At 54.1% G+C, this 21799-nt stretch overlaps 1 protein-coding gene across 3 annotated transcripts; it reads right to left on the bottom strand.

The window, feature by feature from the left end:
* Positions 1–113: 113 nt before the first annotated feature.
* Positions 114–14789, bottom strand: RNF207 (ring finger protein 207). 3 transcript variants are annotated; one of them, XM_019976524.2, is made up of 18 exons: positions 14590–14789; positions 14290–14480; positions 13290–13422; positions 12041–12185; positions 11871–11952; positions 11722–11797; positions 11516–11641; positions 11014–11060; positions 10680–10752; positions 10545–10613; positions 9945–10013; positions 9692–9789; positions 8784–8970; positions 8427–8612; positions 8080–8131; positions 7535–7652; positions 2183–2263; positions 114–1333 (listed from the first exon to the last, which is right to left on the bottom strand). In XM_019976524.2, exons 2-18 carry the CDS (start codon positions 14478–14480, stop codon positions 1165–1167), a joined length of 1902 nt encoding a protein of 633 aa, XP_019832083.2. In that variant the 5' UTR covers positions 14590–14789; the 3' UTR covers positions 114–1164. The 3 variants fall into 3 exon arrangements, with proteins under 3 accessions (XP_019832083.2, XP_019832084.2, XP_019832086.2); XM_019976525.2 differs by lacking the exons at positions 10680–10752; positions 13290–13422 and having other exon boundaries at positions 14590–14785; XM_019976527.2 differs by lacking the exons at positions 10680–10752; positions 13290–13422; positions 14290–14480; positions 14590–14789 and having other exon boundaries at positions 10545–10581; positions 12041–13117.
* Between the last annotated feature and the right edge of the window lie 7010 nt (positions 14790–21799).

The following is a 21799-nucleotide window of genomic DNA, read 5'->3' on the forward strand; positions in this document are numbered from 1 at the left end:
CCTCCTTGGTTCTGTCCTGAGTTCCTCCCTCTGAGCGGTGTGTTCCTCCTGTCCACACTCCCCCACCACTGTAGAGGTCCGCCCCTCCCTCCCCCACGGTGGAGGTCTGTGGTGCTTTGGGATGGGACCTGGGTGCACGCAGCAGGTATGCAGACCTTGGGTGCTGATGTGACCAGTGTGTTGACCTGCAGGCCCACCTGGCGCATGAAAGCCACCTGAGTCACTAAATCAAGCTGGTATTTAAGATGTGACTCTCGGCATCATTCTGCCTCCAGAACTTTGAATGTTAGGTCATGTGGGTCGTTGTTCAGTTGCTCAGTCGTGTCGGACTCTGTGACCCTGTGGACTGGAGCACGCCAGGCTTATCTGTCCTTCACTATCTCCTGAAGCTTATTCAAACTCATGTTTTTTGAGTCCGTGATGCCATCCAACCATCTCATCCTCTGTCGCCCCCTTCTCCTGCCTCAATCTTTCCCAGCATCAGGGTCTTGCAGGTTAATTTTCATGTTTAAGTGTTCTGTTTAAGTTCCACTTGACAAAAAGCTACTGGGTAAGAATGAAAAACCACGGGAGCAAAGCTGCGGGTGAATTGTGCTTCAGCATCATCAGAGGCGCACGGGAGGGTGACAGCAGGTGGGGACGGCCAGAGGGACGTGGGGACAGAGGCGCTCTTTCTTCGCTTTATGAGCTCAGCCTAGGCCCCACAGTGAGAAAAGCTGGAGCGAAGGTTTTTCCCCTTGGCTGAGTCAGCACTAGGATCACAATGGGGTAGAACTTTCCAGCTAACAGCAGGGCTGTGGTTCAGAAGGAACAGGCTTCCTCTGAGGCAGAGTAGGTGCTGCCCAGTGGGTTAGTCCAAGAGGCTCGTTCATGAAATTCAGAGGGTGCACCCTGGCAGGAGTTCACAGCCCAGTACACAGGGAGGTGCAGGGTGAACTGGGCTGCCTCCTGGAGCCACTGTGATAAGGGTCAGGACGCTGAACCATGAGAAGTCTAGCCTAAACCAGAGAACCTGAAATAGGGATCTGCTGGAGTGTCTGGGTTTTATTGATGATAAATGATTACAAATTAAAAAAAAAAAAAAAAAAAGGAACTGTCTTTTCTTCACTCTCCTGGCCTTGATTGGCTTGTTGCAAAGTGCTTGACCCTGGAACTGGTCCCAGGCTAAGCTGGGTGCTCCCTCCAGGTGGGGACATCACCCCCGTTTTTTGATTTGGGTCTGTGTGCATCTTTGTTTTTCAGTGGAGGCTCCTCTGCAAGGCCCCCCAGAGCTCGGCTGTTTCTCAGCTCTAAGTTCTTCTCCTTCTTCTCTGCAACACTTACTGGATCGCTCCTAAAGAAACACTAGGCATGACTCCCCTCTCCGCTCCTGTCCCCATCTCCTTTGTGTCCCAGCGCTAAAATCCACCCAGGCAGAGGCTTTTAGAACAGCAAGCCTTCCCAAAGGGCACCAGGGGGTGACCACAGCAGAACCAGAACCACGTCGTCTCCTAAAGGACTCATCTCGCTTCTAAGACTTCTAGCTGCAAAAACGTCCACAGTTCAGACCGTTTCAGAGGCTTGTGACCCTGCTCTTTGAGTCCACCCTCCCTTGAAGCAACCACTCCAGGCACTCCAAGCCTGGAGTGGTTGGGGCTGCTTTCTGTTCTGTCACCAACCCCACGGTGGCTTTGGACACAGCTAACCTCTCCCCACCCACAGGCCCTCTTAGCTCCGATTTTCTACAACTCCAGTGAAACACGAGAAGGTCTGTTTGTGACAGTGACGCTCTGTTACTGTACATTCTTTTCTCCCTCTGGCAAGTATGTTGGCAAACTCTGTGGCTCCAATGAAGGAAGAAATAACCCTCAATCACTTTTCCTTGAGTCACATGGCGTAAGAGCCAGGGTGCTCAGAGGTGTGTGGGGAAGGAAGGTGGCAGCCATGGCCATCTGTGGTTACAAAACTCTGGTCATGTCCATCCAAGTCATATCTGTCATCTACGAGATCACTGGTTTGAAGGCACCACCCAGATTAAGAACCTCTCCGACCCCAGAATTTACACACGGAGGCCCAGCCAAGGGTGTAGAGCTGGTCAGTGGCAAGCAGGGACCAAAAGAAAACTCAAAGTCTGTCCTTATCATCTGTGTTTGTCTCTGAGATTAAATCATTTGCCTGCTCATGTTGAGAAGACCCGCTTTACCTGGCCGGAGCCTCGGCATTCACACCATCATCATGCGTGTTTTGTGGATGGTCTGATGGTTCATCCACAGGGACCTGAAACCTGCGAGACAGAAAGCAGTTCCCGGGGTCTGGATGCAGCACAGCCAGCCCAGTGCGGAGCCGGCCCGGTGCGTGTGCTCAGGTTCATGGCACAAACCCTAACCTGAGCACACCCTCAGGACCCTCCTCAGGCTTTGGGCCTCAGATATTTACTGGGGGCCAAGGCCATAACAGTGGACGAAAAAGGCTGGGCCCTGTGTTCCTGGGAGCCCTGTTCTGGTCAGGGAGACATGCCAAGGTGGGGCACCGCAGGTCCGAATGGGGGGAGTGACTGTTGAGCAAGACCTGCTTTCAATAGGAGGGTTCGGGAAGGCCTCCCTGCCGATGCTCAAGCTGAGGCCTGGGTGACATGGTCCCTGGAACAAGCTGAAGCAACAACATTCCAGGCAGAGGTGGGGAAGTGGGAGCCAGTCCAGCTTCTTTGCAGAACCAAAAGGCCATCGTGACAGGTGTGGGGAGGGGCTGACAAGGACAGAGGTGGGCAGGGAGGGTCCCAAAAGGACTCTCAGGCCCCAGGCCACACTGACCGTGACCTGCTGGAGGGGCTGGGGTGGGGAGGCAGTTGACAGTGGCTTGGATTGGGGGCCCCAATGGAGACAGAGCAGGTGGACCATGACGGCTGAGTCAACAGGATGTGGGGAGGGGTTAGCAATGGAGGTGAGTGAAGGAGGGGAATCCTGTCTTCTGAGCTTTTAACTCAAGCGCCTGCGTGACTGTGATGCCTGCACTGAGATGAGACGGGAGTAGCTTGTTCAGGAGAAGGAAACTGAGCTTTGGGTCCTTGTGGAGTTTGGGGTGCCCTGAGACATCGAAGCGCAGAACCCCAGGAAGGGGTACTTGAAGATAAGTCTGGAACTTGGGTGGGTCTGTGCTGGGGCAGTGGGTTGGGGGGTCATCTGAAACACCATGGGGTTTGGAGTTTAAAAAAAAAAATTGGGGAGCCACACCATGCAGCATGTGGGATCTTAGTTCCCTGAGCAGGGATAGAACCCATGCCCCTTGCAGTGGAAGCACAGAGTCCTAACCAGTGGACAGTGAGGGAAGTTCTACATGGGGGTTTAAAGCTGGGGGGAGGGGTGCGGCGAGCTGGGTGAAGGTCCTTAAGAGAGGGTGCAGGATGAGAAGAGTGCCTGAGACTGAGCTCTGGGGAAAACTGACATTTGGGAATTGAGCCGAGGAGGCAGAGCCGAGCCGAAGGTACTAAGAAGGACTAGCTGGAAGGGTCGGAGGGAAGCTGGGAAGGTGGAGTGTCTCAGAAGCAGGAGAAGAGCCAGATGAAGGTGACAGTCCAGGCTCATGATCGTTGCTCCAAGGTCAAAGAATGTAGCTGGAACGTCGCTGATGATGGAATAAGAGCATATCCAGGAGGTGGGGTTGAAGGGGGTTCCCAGCACTGGGAGGGGAGGAGGCAGAGGGAAACTCTAGATACCTGCAAAGTGGTCCATGAAGAGGGGGAGGGGCAGCCTCCCTGCTCACCCCAAACCCCCAGGAGCTGGGCTTCAGCCTGAGCCCCTTTCTATTCAGTGACACCAACCACAGATGCCACTTCCCTACAGAGGTGTGACTGCCAGGGTATTGCCCCTTGCAGGTGGGCAGGAGCATACTACTGGCAGCCAACTGCTCACCAAAGCAGGGCACATGGAAGGGGAAGGATGCCCACAGAAAAAGCATGGCTTAGAACGGGCACACGGTGTGAACAAGTGGGGTCTGTGACACCGCGATGTCACCTCCACTCAGAGGCCCCCAGGATTACGCCCATCCTGACTGTAACACCAGAGGTTAGTTCAGCTTGGTTTTGAGGTTCTATAAATGGAATCACACAGTATCTGGAGTAAACTGCACTGAATGTTAGCCTAGGAGGACACTGTCATTAGTCCTGGGTGGACAGGGATTTGATCAAGACTCTGCAAAAGGAGGACTTTCCTGGCAGTCCAGTGGCTAAGACTCCTCACTCCCAATGCAGGAAGTCTGAGTTGGATTCCTGGTCTGGGAACTAGATCCCACATGCTGCAATTAAGAGTTAGCATGCTGCAATGAAGGTCCCACATGCCACAACTAAGACCCAGGGCAGCTAAATAAGTTAATATTTTTAAAAAACTGCAAAAAGTATGATGAGTGCAACCACTCAGTGTGACTTGTTAAAGTAGTCACTTAAAAGGTGGCTTGGGGCTTCCCTGGTGGTTCAGTGATTAAGAATCCGCCTTGCAACGCAGGGGACACTAGTTCGATCCCTGATCTGGGAAGATCCCACATGCCACAGGGCAACTAAGCCCATGGGTCACAACTAATGAAGAACCATGACGAACCATGCTCTTAGAGCCCGTGCTCCACAACAAGAGAAGCCAACCCAATGAGAAGCCCAAAGTACAGCAACTAGAAAGTAGCCCCTGCTCACCGCAACTAGAGAAAGCCCTTGCACAGCAATGAAAAGCCGGCACAGCCAAAAAGGAATATGTAAATAAATATTTTAAAAAATAATAAAATTAAAAAAAATTAAAAGTGGCTTGGCAGTTCTGGATTAATACAGCAATTGTGCACACACACTCTTGATTGTCCTCCTTCCCCAAACTCACTAAAACTAGTAAAGGGACCAAAACAATGAGGGCGGAAGTCCTCTCCAGGCTGACAGCAGGAAAGAATAACAGCAAAATTTGGAAGCTGGAGAGCAGTAGACAAGTGTCCACTAATTCAGCAGACCTGAGAAGCTGAGGTCCCACCAGTTCCCACCACAGAATCCCCGGGGGCCCCAGGAACAGGCAGCCCTGTTGCCTCTGCAACTCAGGGGGTGGGACTGAAATAGGACAGTGAAGGTTAAGATCCCTACCTCTGAACAGCTGCATCCCCCCAACCCTGAATTCTGAAAGGTTAGTCTCCAGGAGGGTAAGACACACAGGTGAGAACTACTGAAAACCAGAAAATTAGGTGTGCAGACAGATGATCCACATGGTGACCTTCCAGGAAGGAAACTGGGCAAAGATCTAAAACTGACATTGGGGCATTAAAAAAAATTAATCATGGGGCTTCCTTGGTGGCTCAGTGGTAAAGAATCCTCCTGCCAATTCAGGAGACACGGGTTTGATTCCTGGTCTGGGAAGATTCCACATGCTGCACAGCAATTAAGCCTGCGCTCCACAACTACTGAGCTTGTGTTCTAGAGGCCAGGAGCTGAAACTACTAAGCCCATGCGCCACAACAATGGACGCTTCCTCAGTGAGAAGCCTGCTCACGGCAACTAGAGGGCAGCCCTTGCTCTCTGCCACCAGAGAAAAGCCTGAGCAGCCATGAAGACCCAGAACGCTAAAAGTAGAAAGAAAAAAAAAAAGGCAAAACAAAAAACCCCACCTATCCAGATGCCTCACATGACCCACGTGCTCAGAGCTCGAGCCTGCTCTCCCCCACCTCACTCCTAACATGAAGAGGCAATCAAAGATTCCCTGACATCTGAGAAAAGCCTTTAACATGGAATGTAGAAACCGAAACAAAAAGTAACTTGGAGGGAACGGCCTTCGAGGGGCGGGAGCGGGGGGCGGTGGCGGTGGGGAAGGAAACTTAAAAAAAAAAAGCACAAAAATCTATCAGCTCCCAAAGGGGTTAGATATCGTGTCCATGAAACAACAGAATGCTATGTAACTAGAGCAGTCAGGGTACCAAAAACACCTCTTTGGAAATGAAAGCCAATTTATAACATTTAAAAGAGCTCTTGGGGACTACCCTGGGGGCCCAGTGGTCTCTGTGCTCTCAGTGCGGGGAGCATGGGTTCAATCCCTGGTCTGGGAACTAGGTCCCACCTGCCACAACTAAGAGTTCAAGCGCCACCACTAAAGATCACACATGCAGTGATGAAGATCTAAGATCCCATGTGCTGCAACTAAGACCCGGTGCAGCCAAATAAATAAATATATATATATTTTTAATAAAAGAGCTCTTGGAAATTTTATTCCAAAATGAACTAAATAGGCAAGATTGGAAGATAAATGAAGAAATCTCCCAGAAAGTATGGCAGATTAATGAAGAGATGGATAAAAAGGACTGAAAAGAGAAGGTAAATCAGAGGACCAGCCACAGAAGGCCAGTATTCAATAAGAATTTCAGAAAGTGGAGGAAAAAAGTGGAGAAAATCAATTAACCAGTTCAAAAAGGAATATACCCAGACAACACATATTTCCAGATTGAAAGGATCCACTGGTACCCAATGGATAGAACATTTGCTATTGTTTAGTTGCTAAGTCACGTCCTATTCTTTACAACCCCGTGGACTATAGCTAGACCTGCAAGAATGTGAAATTTTATAACACTGGCAGCAGAGAAGATTCCACAAGCTTCTAAAGAGAATATGTAGGTCACATTACAAGGGTTAAGAATCGAAATGCTTTCAAACTTCTCAAAGACAACCTTGGAAGCTAGAAGACAATAGAGCAATGCCTTTAAAGGAGATAATTTCCAATCTAGAATTTCCATCTAGAATTCAATACCCAGCAAAACTATCAGTCAGTCAAGCACAAAGGCAGAATAAAGATACTACAGGAACTTCCCTGAAGGTCCAGTGGTTAAGATTCCAGGGTTCCAATGCAGGGGACAAGGGTTCAGTCCCTGGTTGGGAATAAGATCCCACATGTTTCACAGTATGATCAAGATAGAAAGAAAGAAAAATACAGCAGACTTGTGCTGTTCAAAACATGTCTGTCCCATCCTCTCAAGATGCTGTTTGGAGGATAGGCTCCACCAAATCATGAACGAGGACACGTGGCATATTGGAATCAGGAGATCTCACTTTGGAGCAAGGCAAATGGAGTCCCCTGGAGGGTGGTAGAAGGAGAATCTAGGCTGACCACTGTGTACCAGTGCTACAGGGCAACCACCCTGGGGCTTGTGACTTGAGAGGCAGGCACATTGTGGACTTGCCACCAAGAAACCCTCTGCCCCTGTAACACTTCCGGTGCCCAAGGATGGTGCTTAGAGTCTGGTCCAGGTCCCCATCTAGACTTGGCTTAACCATGGGCTGGGGAAGTTCTCTCTCCTCTGTGTCCTGCTGCCTAGATTAGCTGAAGATCCTCATTTCACCCCCAAAGTGTAAAGAGGTGGGTGATTGTGTGTCTAGAAGCAGAAACTCAGAGCAGCCCACTCATTCTGTGTTTTAGCAGAGGTCCAGCACCTGACCTGCCCAGATCATGACCTGGCCCACTTCCCTGATAGGGGCTCTTCCAAAGGTGTGGCACTTTCTCTATCCACATCCTGAAGTATCTTGGTTCCCCCAGAATACCTCCAGTCTCACCTGGGTTCCAGTCGCTCCTTCACCTTGGCAATGGAGCGGATGTAGGGCGTGATTTGCTTGGTGATGGTGGTCAGGTAGGCATTCTCCTGCTTCAGCTGGAGAAGGTCATGGAGCTGGGCTGTGGGGGCCCAGGCCAGAGCATTAGGTCTTGTTGGCTTCAGATCCTCACTCTCCAGCCTCAATCCATGTAAATATCCCAACTATTTGAGTGATTACCTCTAATTAAAGCATGAGGTAAGATTCCTAAAGTCATCCTACTTACTGAATTCTGACCTCAGATATATTTTGGGGGGGTCACTTAGAAGCTGTGAGTCAAGAACTAAGTGGGGGACTTCCTGGTGGTCCAGTGGCTAAGACTCCACACTCCCAATGCAGAGGATCTGGGTTTGATCCCTGGTCGGGGAACTAGATCCTCCATACCACAACTAAGACCTGGCACAGCCAAATAAATAAGAGCTTGGGAGTTCAATCTGGTTATTGGGTAACTGGCTTCCTGCCCCTGAAAGCATGTGGAGGGGGAGCACTCAGCAGCAGCTGCCCAGGACCTTCATATATCTCCTGTTCGTTAGCCACCCGCTGGTAGGAGTCCTCCCAAATCTGAAAGAGAAAGTAAGTTGGATATTGCACATGGCCGAGTTGGAAGTTCCATTGGTGGCATTTCTGTCCTCTAGCTGCTCAGAACCACAGGGTGCTCCCAGGCAGTTCCCATGGTTCCAGGGTGCTCCCAGGAAGTTCCTGGGTTCCAGGCAGCAGAGACCAGGTTCCAGAGCCTGTGAGGGCCTCCTGGGGCCCCAGGCCAAGGTCCCCCCCACCCACTTCCTGTCTGGGGGTAGCCCACCGACATGCTGACAGGTGGGGCTACAGGACAGAGAGGTGCCTTGGGAGTGGCTACCTCCTGAAAGACTGCTCTCAGGCCCTCCACGGAAGCATACTCCGAGGCAATCTGGGCGTCCACCTGCAGGGCCTTGTGTAAGATGTCGCCCATGATCTCGGCTTTGATGAGCGAATGGTGCTTGGTGAGGTCCCGGTGCAGCTCCTGTACCTGGTCCTTCAGGTTCTGCATCTCTGCTTGCAGGCGCTGGGGAGCAGAGAGACCGGTGTGTGCCTGTGTGCCCTGCAGGCTGGGTGCACTGTGGGGGCCTCGGTGGAGGGGTGCCTGGCAGCCCTGGTGGCCGGATGAGGTTTGGCCACTGCACTTTGGCTCGAAGGGGTGGGGCCTTTCCTCGCTGGCCCATCCCAGCCCGCTCACCCGGTAGGAGTCCTCGTAGTGGCGGCAGTGCTCCGTGAAGGGTGAGTCGTCGCCCTCCGCCAGCAGCACCTTGGTACTGATGGACCGGTGCAGTGTGGGCTTTTGGACCGGTGACCCCAACATCTTCCCCACTGGGGAAGGGCAGCCGGGCCCCCTCAGCACCTTGGGGCCCAAGCCCCCTGTGAGCCTGGGGAGAGAACTTGTGTGGATGTGGCCGTGGGGGTCCAGAGGGTCCTCCTTTCCCCCAGCCTCTTACCCCAGGCAGCACACCAGAACCACGCAGGGGCCCCCAATAAACCTGATGCCAGGTTTTGTCCACCCAAGACCAGTGACATCAGCAGGGTATTTTTAAAAATCCTGAGGGTGACGCCAGTGTGCAGAAGAGTCTATCAGGATGTCCTCAAGGCTGGTCCCCAGCACACCGTAAGTTCATGCACACACGCAGGACCTTGAAAATTTGGCCTGATACCCAGTCTCCTGTGCCTGGGGCCCTGGGACCCTTGGCAGACAACCCCAGCTTAGGCATTTCTCCTAACTCCTAGGGATCTCCAGCTCTTTAGACTGCCCCCCATTCCCAGAAGTCAGACCCCCTGCAGCTTCTGGTGACCCAGACTCCACTCTAAGATACCCTTCCTTTCAGGGCTTAGACACCCCAATCCAGGTGCACAACTACGGTTGGGGGCAGCCCTTGAGTCCTCCTGTTTACCCCTGACCCGGTTCTAAGCCCAGTCTACCGTGGGCTTCCGACCAGGATGGCTGCTTTCAGGCTGGGCAGGCTCCCGCTTGGAGGTCAGTAGGTGCTCAGACGCGGCCGGGAGCTTGGTGAGCTGGGAAAGCCTGCCCCCACCCCCGCAATGGAAATCTTGTTCCCGCCTCCCCGTTCTCGGGCCGGCGCCCTCGCGGCTCACGTGCTAGTGCCACCCCCGGCACCCGCCGCCCGGCGTGGCCCCAGCAGCAGTAGCGGCTCCAGGCAGCGCGCGAACTCAGCGCGGTGGTCGCTGGTGATCTGGGTGGCAGGATAAGGTCGTGAGGTAGGTCCCTACCCTGCGGGCCCGCGCCCCCGCCCCCGCCAGCGGCGCACCCTATGCCCCCGTCTCCCTGGCCCACTCTGCGTCCTCGGCCCGTGCCTCCGCCCCCGGCCCACACCACGCCCCCACGCACCTTGCTGCTCTGTGCCGGCCGCAGGCGATGTGGCCGCGTGACGATGCCCTGCAATCTCTCCATCAGCTCCTGCGGCCGGGGAGGGGGAAAGGGGAGGGCTCTCAGGTGGGTGGGTGCGGGAGGGGGTGACACTGAGGGGAGGGGCCCGGAGGGTGAGTCTGCCTTTAGGACGGTTACTTGCCTTCCGATCCTCCCTGGGATTGACCGGATGTCCACCCCAACTTCCCCCACCCCAAATCGACAGGAAAGGTTAGGATGTCTGGACTTCAGTAGACTGCGTTTTAGGGGAGGAGGTTTATGCTCCCTCCAGGCTCTGCTTGTCCTCTTATTTATTCATTGGCTGCACTGGTGGCTTTGGGGGATCTTAGTTCTTCCGCCAGGGACCGAACCTTGCAGAATCCTAACCACTGTAGACCACCAGGGAATTCCCTGCTGTCCTTTTAAAAGGGCTCCACTGGCCCCCAAGTAGTTTGTAGATGACGATGTGGAGGAGGTGGCCAGCCTCCAGGTAACAAGCTGCCCAGCCCTGAGGTGGGGGTCTCACTTGTGCACAGTGGGTTCCTGCTGGGGAGGGGGGACCCAGGAGCTGGGGGCACTCACATAGCCCAGGTCCAGGAACTCGGCCTTGTTGGCCAAGCTGAGGAAGGAAGAGCAGATGACCAGGTGAACCTGCAAGAGGGACACTGCTCAGTGCCCGGGTGGGGTGCCCAGCCCCACGCCCCCAGCTGCCCTTACCTGCAGGGTGGGCAGCAGAGTGGCCAAATGGGAGAGCTGCTCCTTGAAGGCCTTGTCCTTCTCTTCATACTGGCTGGGGGAGGGGCAGGCAGCCTCATCTCCAAGAGGAGGGCTGCCCACCCCCACCTGGGTGGGGCTTCAGAACTGGGTGGTTCCATCTCCCCTCCCGCTTTATGCATCCTTCCCTGTCTCCCCTTCCCTGAGCCACCTTGCCTTCCCCCTGACAGGGTGGACACCTGGATGTCTTGCTCTTAGGGTGGGATGGGGCTGGCCTAGGCTCCAGCTGGTGTCTGGAGGTCAAGGGGCAGAGGGTGGAGACCCTGCCACCACTCACCTCTGCACGGCCTGCAGCAGCAGCGCTTTCCTCTCTGACAGTTTGTCCTGGGAGGGACAGTCCACTAAGTGACTGGGCAGACTCGGCCCTGCCCCCTCCCAGCACTCTCCCAGGCTCCTGGGCCCCAGCCACACAGCTGCTTAGGCTGGCTCTCCTCCATCCCACAAGCTCTGCTACCCCGCCTGGGAGCACCGGCAGCCTCATCTTCAATGTCACCTCCTATGGGAAGTCTTCCCTGACCACATCACATCACCGGCCCCAGCCTAGGGCAGGCCCTTCAGTTCAGTTCAGTTCAGTCGCTCAGTCGTGTCCGACTCTTTGAGACCCCATGAATCGCAGCACACCAGGCCTCCCTGTCCATCACCAACTAACTAACTCCTGAAAGTAGTTCAGTGCTTGCTACACTGGAATCTCTAGAAGGGCTGGGGCAGGCCTGGGCCCCAGTCAGGAAACGCTGATAAGGATTCTGGGCTGTGGCTGTTTAGTTTCCCCTACCCCTCACCTGCATGCTGCTGAAGAGGGCCTGGATGGCGGCCTCCTCCTCTGCCGCGCTGCGTCGCACTTCCTCCACCATCGCCTGCAGCAGCTCGATGGCCTCTCGTGTGGCGGTCTGCAGGGCCTTCACCTCCTGGGGACAGGGCGGCCTCAGCCTCCTGGGGGCGCGCGTTCCCAGCCCCGGCCTCGGCGCGCCCGGCAGCCCGCGCTCACCAGCACCGCCTGCTGCAGCCTCTCGCAGCCCTGGACGTAAGCTGACTCGAGGTCCACGCAGTGGACGCGGCTCTCCCTGCAGGGACCCCGCGCGTGAGCCCCGCTCTGGGACGCTCGCCAGCCCCTCACCTCCTGCGCCCTCTACCCACCCCTGCATGTCCCGGAAGCAGCGGATGCACAGCAGCGACTTCTTGTCGGTGGAGAACAGGACATAGGGCTCGGCGTGCAGCGCTGCGGCGGGGGCGGCGGTGAGGGCGCCGGCCAGCGCCCGTCCCCATCCCCGCCCAGCGCCGGCCCCGTCCCCGCACGCCGCACTCACTGCACTTCTGGAGCACGTCGCGGCTGCGCTGACCTAAGGCCACGATGTCGTGGCGCGCGAACATGCGTGCCCGGTGCGTCTCGTCGCGGCAGCGCGCGCAGAGCGGCTGCCCGCACGTGTTGCAGAAGTACGTGGTCTCCGCGTCCTGCGGACAGAGCTCGGGCTCAGTCCGCCGGTGAACTGGAAGCCGGTCTTTGCGCATCTGCGAGTCTCCGGCAGGGGCAGGGCCGCCGGCAGCCCTTTCGTGTAAACCCGACGCGCAGCGCTCTGTATCCCCAGTTTACAGATGAGAATATCGAGGCTCAGAGAATAGGTAAGGGGGAGGTACCCGGTCTGGGCTTGAGGAGGGGGTTCCCCAGGGTTGTGGGGAGGGCAGATACTGTATTTGCAAAATATTTAACCTACAACAGAAACGTATGTGTGCCCGTGGGCAAGACCTGTCAAGCCCCTCTTGGCACCCTCAATAGGAGCCACATGGCTGTGTTCACCCCAGCTATTTGGAGTTGAGACTTGACTGGGAGGGGGAAAGGGGTGAAGGTCTGCAGGTGCCCTTCCCTGTGGCTGAGAGTCCAAGGCATCGATCCCAGGAATGGCTATGAAAACACAGACCCCCAACTTCTTTGGCATTTAAGGCCATTTCCTCCCCAAGCTCTCCCTACATCCCGCCTCTCACCTACTGCTCCTTATCTTCATACTTCTGGGTAGCACATATTCTAGAACTTGCCAGCACACCCTGACCTTTTGCTCCTGTAGGAACATCCTCCGGGAATCCTCAGACCAGCTTCCACAGTCTGGAGAGAGTCCCCTGTGCACTTCTCAGTCCAGCCTGAAGCCTGGCCTCTACTCCCAGGTCCTTCAGGATGACCTCTCCCCAAAAACACAGTGGGCTCACATCCCCTGTCCTCTCTGGCTGCAGATAGCGGCTCGCGGCTACCCAGGTAGCAGTGGACCCTGGAGGGACTCCAGGTCTGTGCATGGATTGCTCTTCTTGTTCCATTTCACAACTCTGCCCTGAGTTGGGGGCCAGTAAACTCCCCGCAAATCCAATGGCTTTAACCCCCACACCTAACAGACTGCTGGTTCAAGTGAGTTGTTTTGGAGTTCGGTCTCCATACCAGTAAAGTGGGGCCTCTGTTTTGGATAGGAGGTGCCTTAGAGAGGGGCTGGAGAGCCCGCTGTTGGGTGATCCTCTGAGGACATGGTGCAGCCTGGCACCCTCCGCTCCCCACTGCACCCCGGGTGCCCCTGCCTGCTTGCCGCACTCCAGGTCGCAGTTGGCGCAGCGCACCACCTCGGTGCCATCCCCTGAGCTGTCCACCAGGAACTGCAACAGCCGATCCACTGGAGGGAGCCCGCTGGGGCCCTTCACCACCGTCTGGTGCCTGTGGAGAAGCTTCAGCCAAGCTCCAGATGCCCCTTCCCCGAGGCTCCCTACCCACTTCCTACTGCGTACATTCCAGGCGGAACTAAAAATAGGGTGGGAGGTGGGGTGCCTGCAGGCCTGACATCTATAAATATTTCAGCCAGTGCGCACTCTGACCGGTCCCTTCCCAGCCCTGGAGGGATCCTGGGAGGGGGTTGGCGACTCAGGGTGTCAAAGGCAGAAGCCTCACCTCAAGCCCCTCTCGCTGCATTAGGCAAATTCAGGGCCACCCCAGGTATCCTGAGCTTCCCTGGTAGCCCAGCGGTTAAAGAATCCACTTGCAATGCAGGGGACAAAGGAGGCTTGGGTTCAATCCCTGGGTCAGGAAAATCTCCTAGAAATAGCAACCCACTCTAGTATTCTTGCCTGGAGAATCCTGTGGACAGAGGAGGAGCCTGGCGGGCTACAGTCCATGGGGTCACAAAGGCTCAGACATGACTGAGCAACTGAGCACACGTGCACAGGTAGGCTGAGCCAACACAACTTGCTACTTTGGCCTGAGACTTAAGGACCCCTAAGTGAGTCATTGGGAGTGTCCAGACGTTGAGCTGAGATCCCCTACTCCAGCAGCATCCAATTCCACAGCACAGGCACTCTAGCCTGCCCTTGCCCCCTGATTTATCTTGAGACGCCTTGGGTCATAATCCCAGGTCTCAGTTACCCTGATTTGTAAAATGGGCAGGAGCCTTCACGATCTCTGGCAGAGAGGCACCAGCTGGGTACAGTCTCTCCCAGCCTTCTCCCCGGAGAGTCTTGCCCTCCCAGCACGAAGATCCCTTCCCAGAGGGAGCCAGCCTCCCCTCCTCTGGGGCTTCCAGGCACTCACTGGCACAGAGGGCAGGCGAGGCGGCCATCAGCAGCGCGGCCACGCAGGCAGCCGGCACAGAACTCGTGAAAGCAGTCCAGCAGGCAGGGGCGCTCATACTGCGCGTGGCACAGCGGGCACACGAGGGGGTGGCCGCTTGTCCCGTCCAGGGCGCCCGGGCCCTCCAGAGACGTGAAGATAGCTCCCGACATCTTCAGGGACAGCGCAGAAGGGCGGTGGGGCGCCCTTGGTTGGGGAGGGCTCTCACCGTGCCCGCGCCGGCATTCGCAGCCCCCCTTCCCCTGCGCCGGTCCCCCTTACCTGTCCGGCCCGGACCCTTGGCGGCGTCCAGAGATCGCGGAGGGCGGGGCAGCTAGGGCTCGGGGCTGGGGGCTAGCGCGCCGGGGCGGGGAGGATAGGCAGGAGGCGCGCATAGAGGCCAGATCCTGTGCGTCCTCCCACTTCTCCAAGGCGGCCCCTGGAAGGTCAGTCAGTGCATCCTACCCAACGCCCAGCCTCCCTCTTTACCCCCCACCCAACCTCCCCTTACTCCCACCTCAGGAATTCTCCTGCCGGTGTCCTCTGGGTGACCCGCAGGCGGCACCCCTTCCACCCCCCCCCCCCCCCCCCCTCCCCCGGTGCTCCGGTCCACCTTTCCCAGGCCGGCGGCTGCTGCCTCGCCGCGAGGGTCTGCACCGAATGAACTCCGAGCTCCTCCGCCGCTCTGACCCAGGGCCCTGGTCACAGCCACGGCCACGGCCACTGTACTCCACGCCCGGAGGAGGAGTGTGGCGGGAACGCGCGGCTGGAAACGACTCCGTGGGGCTAGGGTTCGAAACTTGGACTGGATCCCGCCCGGGATGACAGAGCCCCGAGCCCAGAGTCGCCGGAGCGCCGCACAGAGCGGGGCCCGAGGGCCCTGGCTGCGGGCTCCTCAGGGATGTATGGCCCCTCGGCCAGGCTGGCTCTGTCGGGTCGGACTTGGCCGGGACAGGAGTTGGTCTGCGCGGTCCTATTTCCTCAACGGGCAGTTGAGGGAGCCCGAGAGCAGCATCCGCCCCTCCCACTCTTGGCTTGGGATGCACGTGAGAGGGCTTGGCATGCCAGGGCTGCGTTTGGCAGGTTGGGGGCCCCCGGCCAAGTTTCCGACCTCTCAGAGCCTCGGAGGTGGGTTAGAACAAGGGGACCTCTCGGTGATCAGGGCAGGCTTCAATGAAGTGAAATGCACGTCTCAAGCCTCCAAATAATTAAGACCCCAGCCCCATCAGCAGCGGAGTGCCCCAAGAAGAGGTAGGTTTGGGAGGGAAAGAGTGAGAGAGGATGCGCTGAGCCTTTCCACTTGGGCCCCTCTGCCTTTCTTGGCCTGCTGTATACTTGTTTCACCCAGGGTGATTTTCTCCAAATTGCCTTTCTCTGCACATGCCGTCCTGAGCTCCTGGAGAGCAGCCCCCATCTCTGCTCCCGCCACCGCCCCCGCCCCCGTCCCAGAAATCAGAGTCAAGCCACAGCCTGACCCATGGAAGGTGCTCAATTAAATCATACTAATCAGTTAGAATGGATGTGAGAGTTGGACTGTGAAGAAAGCTGAGCGCCGAAGAATTGATGCTTTTGAACTGTGGTGTTGGAGAAGACTCTTGAGAGTCCCTTGGACTGCAAGGAGATCCAATCAGTCCATTCTAAAGGAGATCAATCCTGGGTGTTCTTTGGAAGGAATGATGCTAAAGCTGAAACTCCAGTACTTTGGCCACCTCATGTGAAGAGTTGACTCATTGGAAAAGACTCTGATGCTGAGAGGGATTGGGGGCAGAAGGAAAAGGGGATGACAGAGGATGAGATGGCTGGATGGCATCACCGACTCGATGGATGTGAATTTGAGTGAACTCCGGGAGTTGGTGATGGACAGGGAGGCCTGGCGTGCTGCGATTCATGGGGTCGCAAAGAGTCAGAAACGACTGAGTGACCGAACTGAACTGAACTGAATCAGTTAGAAAAAACTAGGAGATAATATTCTAGCTGGGTTTTGAAAGATGACTAGAAGTTTGGAAGGGAGAAGAAAGGAAGTGAATTCTAGGCAGGAAATACCTATTCTTTTCAGGGTTGATAGCTTATGGTGGTAGGTGTCGAGTTTGTGGTCTCTGAAGGAGGTTTCACTCCAGAACCAAAGATGCAGTCTCAGTCACTCAGAGCTTTGTGCAGCAGAGATTTTATTGAAATAAAAGAACAGAGACAGCTTCTGACGTAGACATCAGAAGGGGGTAGGAAGAGGACCCACTTTGCTAGATTGAGCAGGGCATTATACACTTTTCAGCTGGCTGCTGAAAACAGATAAAAAGAATACCTCAAGACTGAAAGTTTTACCAGACCCTTTCCCAAGTCATACATCCTGAGATAACTTTGACACAAGATTAGCCAGGGAGAATGGGTTCCTGGCAACATGCCTCTGGGAGAGATACAGTGTTGCTGAGAAAACAGGTTCCTTGGCAAGATTTGTTACAATTATAATCATTAACATAGAGCCTAAGTAAAGCACACCATGAGTAAGATGTATTACTGCTCTGTAATGATTAGCTCCAGATCTAAAGAAAAGCCAGCTCTCAGGCAAGATACATTGTTACACAAGGCTTAAGGAAAGCATGAGCAAGACACATTGTTGCTTGTACAGCCTATGTGACTAAGGCAAAAGAACTGGAACATGAATGTTCACCTCCTCCTTAAAGGAGCCTTGGACTCCCTATCAACCTGCCTAAGTAACGCTAGAACAGTCCTCTCCAGCCCTTGAGCTCCAAGTCCTAGTAACAGTGGCCAGTGTTTACAGGTCAAGGTACTATTCAAAGCTCTTTTACTTGTATTATCTCAACTAATCCTGACCATCTTTCAAAAAAGTGAAAGTGTCAGTCGCTTAGTTGTGTCCTGACTCTGCAACCCCATGGCTATAGCCAGTCAGACTCCTCTCTGTCCATGGAATTCTCCAGGAAAGAATACTGGAGTGGGTAGCCATTCCCTTCTCCAGGGGATCTTCTTGACCCAGGGATTGAACCTGGGTCTCCTGCATTGCAGGCAGATTCTTTACCATCTGAGTCACCAATCCTGACCACCTTACAGCCTTACTATTTGAGTAGTAGCAATATTTACTGAGCATCCACCATGGGCCCTATACATAGAAATGGACAAACCAGGTTCACCAAGTACACAAATCAACAAATACAATGACAGACTATGTTAAATACTCTGAAGGAAGAATCGGGATGATGTGATGGAGGGCAGCTGGGAGGAGGTGGAGCTGAAGACACACTAGATAACCATGGATGGGCAGAGCTCCTAGAGGATGAGAAGAAATGAGACACAAGAAAAGCCAGGAAGAGTTCAAAGCTGAGCCAACAGCAAGTACAAGGTCCCAGAAGTTGGAATAAATGTGAAGGAAGGAATGGAAGACCAATGTGGGTGGAGAGGAAGGGATGCAGGATTGGGGTGAGGCTGAGGATGGAGAGTGGGGGCAAGGGCATGGAGAGTTGAGGGTTGCATCTTTGGGGTGAAGGTGGTCATCTTGACCTTCTAGACTAGAGAGGAGTCCACGCTGGATGCTGTACATACAGACTTGGGGAGTCATATTTAAGGTTATGTGTCTGGACTTCCCTGGTGGAACAGTGATTAAGACTGGGCACTTCCACTGCAGGGGGTGCAGGTTTGATCCCTGGTCAGGGAACTAAGATCCTGCATGCCCTGTGGCAAGGCCAAAAAAAAAAAAAAAAAAGGTATGTGTTTGGAGCGTGGCAAAGGTCAAGTGTAGATAGACGAGAGGGGCTTTGTTTCCGGTAGACCGTCAAGTCCAGGGAGGAGGAGAGGGAGAAGCAAGGAGCCAGAGGAGTGGCCAGAGGTGGAAGGAGAACCAGGAGAGACTGAGGTCCTGGGGACCAGGGAAGAAGGGTCACCAAGGACGAGTGATCTCTGGTATCAGATGCTAATAGAAGCAGGAAGACCAGGACCTAACCCCAGTTCTTAACAGGAGGACATCACCAGTGACCTTGATGAGAGCTGTCCTGGTGGCTGGTGGGGGTGTGTGTGTGTCTGAAAAGGCCACCCTCCCCCGCCCCGAGTGGGTTCAAAAGGAAATGGGAGGAGAGAAATTGACAGTGCACAGAGGAAACTTCCAAGGAAATTGGCCGTAACAAAAATATCAAAATTTTTGGGTTATCAGAAATTTCTCACAGTTGTGAGGCTGGAAGCCTGAGAGCAGGTGTAGACAGATGGGGCTCCTGGTGCAGCCACTTTTCCTGCTTGTTGTCGGCTCTCTTCTCCCTGTGGCTCGCAGGGCAAGACAGATCTCAGGTGTCTTCTTTGCCAGTCCCATCATGAAGCCCCACCCTCGTGATCGCTTATAAATCTAATTACTTCCCAGAGGACTTGCCTCCAAATACCATCGCTTTGGGGACTAGGGTCTCACTTATGAATGTGGAAGGACACAAACATTCAGTACATAGCAGACAGGAGCCGAAAGGGGTGGTATGTGGCAGGAAATGTTGCGGGTTGAAAGAGTGCTTTTTCTGTTTTGAGATGGGAGGTTTTGTTTTTTTTATTATTATATTTTTATAAGATTAGCAGTCAACTTTTAAAAAATATTTATTTTTGGCTGCGTTGGGTCTTGGGCTTCCCTGATAGCTCAGTTGGTAAAGAATCCTCCTGCAATGCGGGAGACCTGGGTTCGATCCCTGGGTTGGGAAGATCCCCTGGAGAAGGGAAAGGCTACCCTCTCCAGTATTGTGGCCTGGAGAATTCCATGGACTGTATAGTCCAGGGGGTTGCAAAGAGTTGGATACAGCTCTTGGGGTCTTAGTTGCAGCAGGAGGAACTTTTGTTCCTTCAACTGAGAGAAGCACCAGCTTCTCTTGGGTTGTGGTACACAGACGCAGTGGTTGCAGCATGTGGCTTTGTGAGCTCTTGGCTTCCCAACCAGGGATCAAACCTGCGCCCCCCTGCATTGGAAGGTGGATTCTTTACCACTGGACCACCAGGGAAGTCCTAAGATGGGAGATTTTAAAGAATGGTTAAGTGCTGATGGGAAAAAATCCAAAGAAAGTATACATTGATGATTTCATGGGGTGGGGGTAAGGGCTATTGGAGTGGTGTCCTCAAGTAGATGGAAGTATACCACATGAGTGCCCTAGTGCCGGGGTTGATCTCAGATTGGGGTCTTATGACCCTTCTTCCATAGTAACAGGAGGGAAGGCAGAGTAGGGTAAAGATGTTGCTGGATGGGTAGGTGTGTAGGTGGGTGTATCTGAAAATTCTTTTTGGATTACTTCTGTGTTTTCAAAAGGAGAGCAACGGAGGTCATCAGTTGAGAAGGATGTTTTGGGGTGAGGAGCTGGCATTCTGGCCAGAGGTGTGAAAAAAAATTACTTAGAGGACTGGCAGGCAGCCCTAAGGCTTGCTAAGAGAGGGGTCAGGTCACTCAGGAAAAAGCACGCTAAGGATTGTTAATCAGGTACAAAGGTTTGTAAACTAGGTAACTTGAGGGGTGAAATAAGAACTCTAGCAACTGCAGGAAGTAGCTGCCACTCCTAGGATGATCCTATTAGAAGGTAGACACTTGAAGGAGGGGGCTCAGGAAGCTGATATCTGAGAAGGGGGCACTGCTCAGCTGGTGTTGGGGAGAAGATAATGAGGCTGGTTCTACAAATGTTGGAATAACTGCAACTGGATTCAACTGAGGTTTCTGGAATGTTCCAACTGCTGCTACCCGGATGAAGAAGCAGGAGGAGGTGACACCAACAGCACAGGAACAAGCAGGAAGTCAACCAAGACAAGTCTCTTCTTTTTCCTCCAGCCTGCAGTTTCCCTCCTAGGCCTCCATTGAAAGAACCTGACCAGAGCCAGCTGGCAAAGCAGAAATGTGGTTTGCAGTCAGCAATAGCAGCGTGGGGGCTTTCTTGGTGTCTCAGTGGTAAAGAAACCACCTGCCAATGCAGGGTTTGACCCCTAATCAGGAAAGATTCCATATGTTGAGGAGCAACTAAGCCTGTGTGCCACGACTCCTGAGCTTGTGCTCTAGAATCCATGAGCCAAAACTACTGAGTCCATGTGTTGCAACTACTGAAGCCCATGTGCCCTAGAGCCTCTACTCCACTGCAAGAGAAGCCACCACAATGAGAAGCCTGCACACCCCAATTAAAGAGTAGCTCCCACTCCCCGAAACTAGAGAAAAAAGCCTGCAAAGCAAGGAAGACCCAGCACAGCCAAATACGAATAAATACATATTATTAAAAAAAAGAATAGCAAGGTGGGTTTGGAGCTTGGTCAACTGGCAGAGTGGGCCTGAAGGTACACCTAATCAGCATGGACAGTATCCTAACACCACTGTAAGCTAGGCTTGGGCTTTAGATAGGTGACTACATGGCAGGTGGATACAGGGACAGGAGGGTGTGTGCAAGTGAGTGATTATAATGCAGGACCCTGGACTGGAACTTGTAATGTTGCAGGAAGGGGGACTCCTTCCAGGGCCAGAGAGTGGGCTTGTCTATCACTGAGAAATGAATTGTCTGAGGAGACACATGTGCTGACAATGCAAGAGACTTTATTGGGAAGGGGTGCCTGGGCAGAGAGCAGCAGAGTAAGGGAACCCAGGAGGACTGCTCCACCACATGGCTTGCAGTTTTGGGTTTTATGGTGATGGGACTAGTTTCTGGGTTGTTACTGATTGAAACACTCAGATCTCAATCACTCTGATTGAGGGTCCTTCCTGGTGGCACATGCATCACTCAGCCAAGATGGATTCCAGCAAGGAGGATTCTGGGAGGTTGGTAGGACACGTGGTGTCTCTTTTTGACTTACCCGAAATTCTTCTGGTTGGTGGTGGCTTGTTAGTTTTGTTTTTACCAGGACGTCCTCTCATAAAATAAATCATGCAAATAATTACTATGGTGCCTGGCTAAAGTGGGCAGTTCCAGTCAGTGTTTCCCCTAACAGCAAGGACATGAAGGACTGAAAGTAGTCCCTCACGTGGAACGGTAGGTCTGGGGATGAAGACCCCTTGCCACTCAACTTTGGTCCGTGGACTAGCAGCAGCAACAGCAGTATCTCCTGGGAGCTCTCATGAAACGCAGGATCTCAGGCCAATGAGACCCACTGCATTGGAATCTGGAATGAGATTCCCAGGTGATTCCTGTCTGTATGCCAGTATGGGGAGCGCTGCTGCTGCTGCTGCTGCTGCTAAGTCGCTTCAGTCATGTCCGACTCTGGGTGACCCCATAGACGGCAGCCCACCAGGCTCCCCCGTCCCTGGGATTCTCCAGGCAAGAACACTGGAATGGGCTGCCACTTCCTTCTCCAATGCATGAAAGTGAAAAGTGAAAGTGAAGTCGCTCAATCGTGTCCGACTCTGAGCGACCCCATGGACTGCAGCCTACCAGGCTCCTCCATCCATGGGATTTTCCAGGCAAGAGTACTGGAGTGGGGTGCCATTGCCTTCTCCGTGAGGAGCGCTGGCAGATGAATTTTTGAAGCTGGGAAACTAGAAGGGATGAGGGACTTCCCA

This window comes from Bos indicus, chromosome 16 (genome assembly GCF_029378745.1).
Source record: "Bos indicus isolate NIAB-ARS_2022 breed Sahiwal x Tharparkar chromosome 16, NIAB-ARS_B.indTharparkar_mat_pri_1.0, whole genome shotgun sequence".
Classification (NCBI taxonomy): domain Eukaryota; kingdom Metazoa; phylum Chordata; class Mammalia; order Artiodactyla; family Bovidae; genus Bos; species Bos indicus.